At 34.8% G+C, this 2,861-nt stretch overlaps 1 protein-coding gene across 1 annotated transcript; it reads right to left on the bottom strand.

Annotated features, from left to right (window-relative positions):
• Positions 1-1,052: 1,052 nt before the first annotated feature.
• On the bottom strand, positions 1,053-1,232 carry Smp_202980 (uncharacterized protein; the record flags this gene model as incomplete). Its single annotated transcript, XM_018798115.1, has 1 exon — positions 1,053-1,232. The coding sequence occupies one exon, from the start codon at positions 1,230-1,232 to the stop codon at positions 1,053-1,055; it is 180 nt and encodes a 59-aa protein (XP_018653089.1).
• Between the last annotated feature and the right edge of the window lie 1,629 nt (positions 1,233-2,861).

Here is a 2,861-nt window from a genome sequence, read left to right as displayed (position 1 = left end):
CTATCCAGAGTGATGAGGTTTGAAATTGTTTTCACATTATTTTCTTCATTATCCTTGTTTCCTCTTACATTCCATTTATATAATTGACTCTTTATTTTTATACATAAATGTCCTTAACAAGTATGTGTAGTCAGATTGCTTGAAACGTATTGTGCTAATATATTACATAGATCTGATAATTTTCGTCTTTTTATTATACTACCCAAATTTACAAAAGGGACTAACTGCTTCAAACCTCGATACCGTCTATTGTGTACCTGAAAATTGATAAGGTATTCGAATGATTCTTCTTTTCAATGTAGTATAAATGTCGTTGTAATAACTGAACGAAAATAACCATGAAGCTTAGCTGAAGGTTATTTTAACAACTCATTGTCCAGACTCACTGTACTTACAACTAGTACACTATAAAATAACCAAAGGTGTGGTTGAAGATGTTATCTTTTACCTGGTACACTGATGATCCATGCCATATAATACTGTACGGAACTGTTATGCAGGTTAAACCTTGTCCATAGCACATTCACAAGTAGGAACGTTATTGCCTACATACTCAAACTAGGCTAACCTAAAACTAGGTGGGATTAAGATTAGTTCACGATCCCCAAACAAAGATGACAAAATTAACCTGAGTGTTTGCAATCAAGGAATAGCTGCACAGTATCCAAACGAGATGTGTTTAATATTTGATTAAACACCTAACTGAAGGACTACACAAAAGCCTTTTGTTCATACGCCTTGGGGAAATTTAATACTTACCAAGTGCTGCAGGATTCACTTAAAGCGTATAACCTGAAAAAAGAGTTAGGTTAAAAGTCGGAAAAAAGACGATCTAATAGAAGAGTATATATTATTGTTACGATGTTGTAATATTGAACAGCTGTCTAGACGATTTTGGAAATGTATATGGTATATGATATATATGATATAACATGTTGAGGGCAGTAACAAAAACCGTAGGTTAATCAGTGGAAATTACATAAACGGATCACAGAGATATAGACATAGCAAAATCGTAAAAACCAACGAAAAGTTTGAAGATCCAAAAAATGTTATTTTGCTTTAGCTGGTGTAGGTTTGGATTTTTTAAGTTTGGACGATCTAGGCTCGCTTAGCCTGCATTTTATTTTGTAGATGAAAAATATCAGTAGAGAAACAACGAGAAGTGCTGGAATGATAAACACGGCGTTGCTTATTTCTTTTTTAACAGGCCCTTTGTCTAGATCCACCATCCTTTGAGCGCTTGCCACCACACAAACTGATGACGACCCGTGACCTAGAGAGCTTGAAACTACGCTAGTTACACAAATTCTCTCAATAATCAATAACAATAAGACGTTATATTAGATTCAACTGGTCTCAGTTTAACTAGTATATTTGTAATTACAGAAAGATCCTTTGCACTTATCACATTATATCCATTACTATTATTATTTATTTTCACTACTGATAACACCCTATACCACCTATATTCTCATCAGCTTTCATGCGCTTTTCTGTATATTTGTCTATTTACTCACTACCTCAGTTGTTTAATCGAATAACAAATTCTTTGCTCACTCAGTTGTCTTGGCCTTGTGTTCACTTCATCCGACATCGTTATAACTCTAACATCCTCCACATTGCAGCACACCAATCGATTCCTTTGTAACGTGATAGCTGTTTTTTGAAGCAACTTTACTGTACCAGAACGAATGCAGTAATTTATGGTCAAAAATATTAGCACGCAGTCAACTGTCAGGATCACCGAAATTAGTGTAGTCGAACAGTTAGCCTACCCACAGTGTATGATAACAAATACTTGGAACCATGCATTGATATCAAGGAAGGTGTATAGATAGATCAACTTATCCGCACTAGCTTCCATAAATGAAGACAAAAACAATTAATTGTTTTTCATAGTTGATGGAGAGATGTTAGTCTCCAAATGAACAACTAGAGGGAGTACAGTGGGAGTACACTAAATCTGCACACTACAACGGGATTATACGAAGAAATCCTGCAAGAACCTAACTACTTATCCTGGTTTGTATCGGATCTTCTTAGCCAACAGTCTAAAATCCTCACACACGAGCTGTATTTATCAATAGAACAGCCTTTAGTCACATTTTATGGATGTCAGGATGAACAACTAACGCTTTTTCATAACTGATTGGTTATTGAGGTTTAAGATAACGAAAGAAGACCCTCCACAAACAACAATAAAGACCAAAACTTTAGCATGAGCAACTATCCTAACCAAAATATTCGGATAAAAGTAAATAACTTTTTCAAAAAATTACAACACATATTTAGAGTAGTTAAATCCTTCGTAAAAAAATTTTCTATTACCTTTCATATCCTAAATTCATGTCCCTAAACAAAACACTGACGATTGACGGCGAGGGAATAATAGATGCCTAACGCAAGAATATGAGCATGACCAAATTCCTATGTCACTTACGTCATATATGTCAGACATACATTATTGATAGATCTAATCAAACGGATTTGATAACTATTTGTTGGATTTAGTTTGTCTTACAGATATTTTAGTAGAACTGTAAACGCGATCCTGACGATCCCAGAGTTTATGTGAAAGATATGGTCAGAACAATGGACAACTTGGTTTTAGACCTTATCTGTTTCTAAACGTAAAAACAAACCGATTAGTACAATAATTAAAAGGAGTTAAATTCATTGAAGATACCACAGGTATTGTAGTTTGACAACACTTTACCAGTACCAACTTATATAATCGGATCGCACCCACACAGTTAAATCAAAAGTCATAAGCGAGGAGGTCGGAAGATATATTTGATAGATCATCAATATATCGGGGAGTGACTGATCTAAACTGGCTAGTGATCGCAGGAAACACT

Source organism: Schistosoma mansoni, chromosome 6, assembly GCF_000237925.1.
Source record: "Schistosoma mansoni strain Puerto Rico chromosome 6, complete genome".
NCBI classification, from domain to species: Eukaryota; Metazoa; Platyhelminthes; class Trematoda; order Strigeidida; family Schistosomatidae; genus Schistosoma; species Schistosoma mansoni.
The sequence above is the reverse complement of the archived record's forward strand: the minus strand, read 5'-3'. Positions and strand labels throughout refer to the sequence as shown.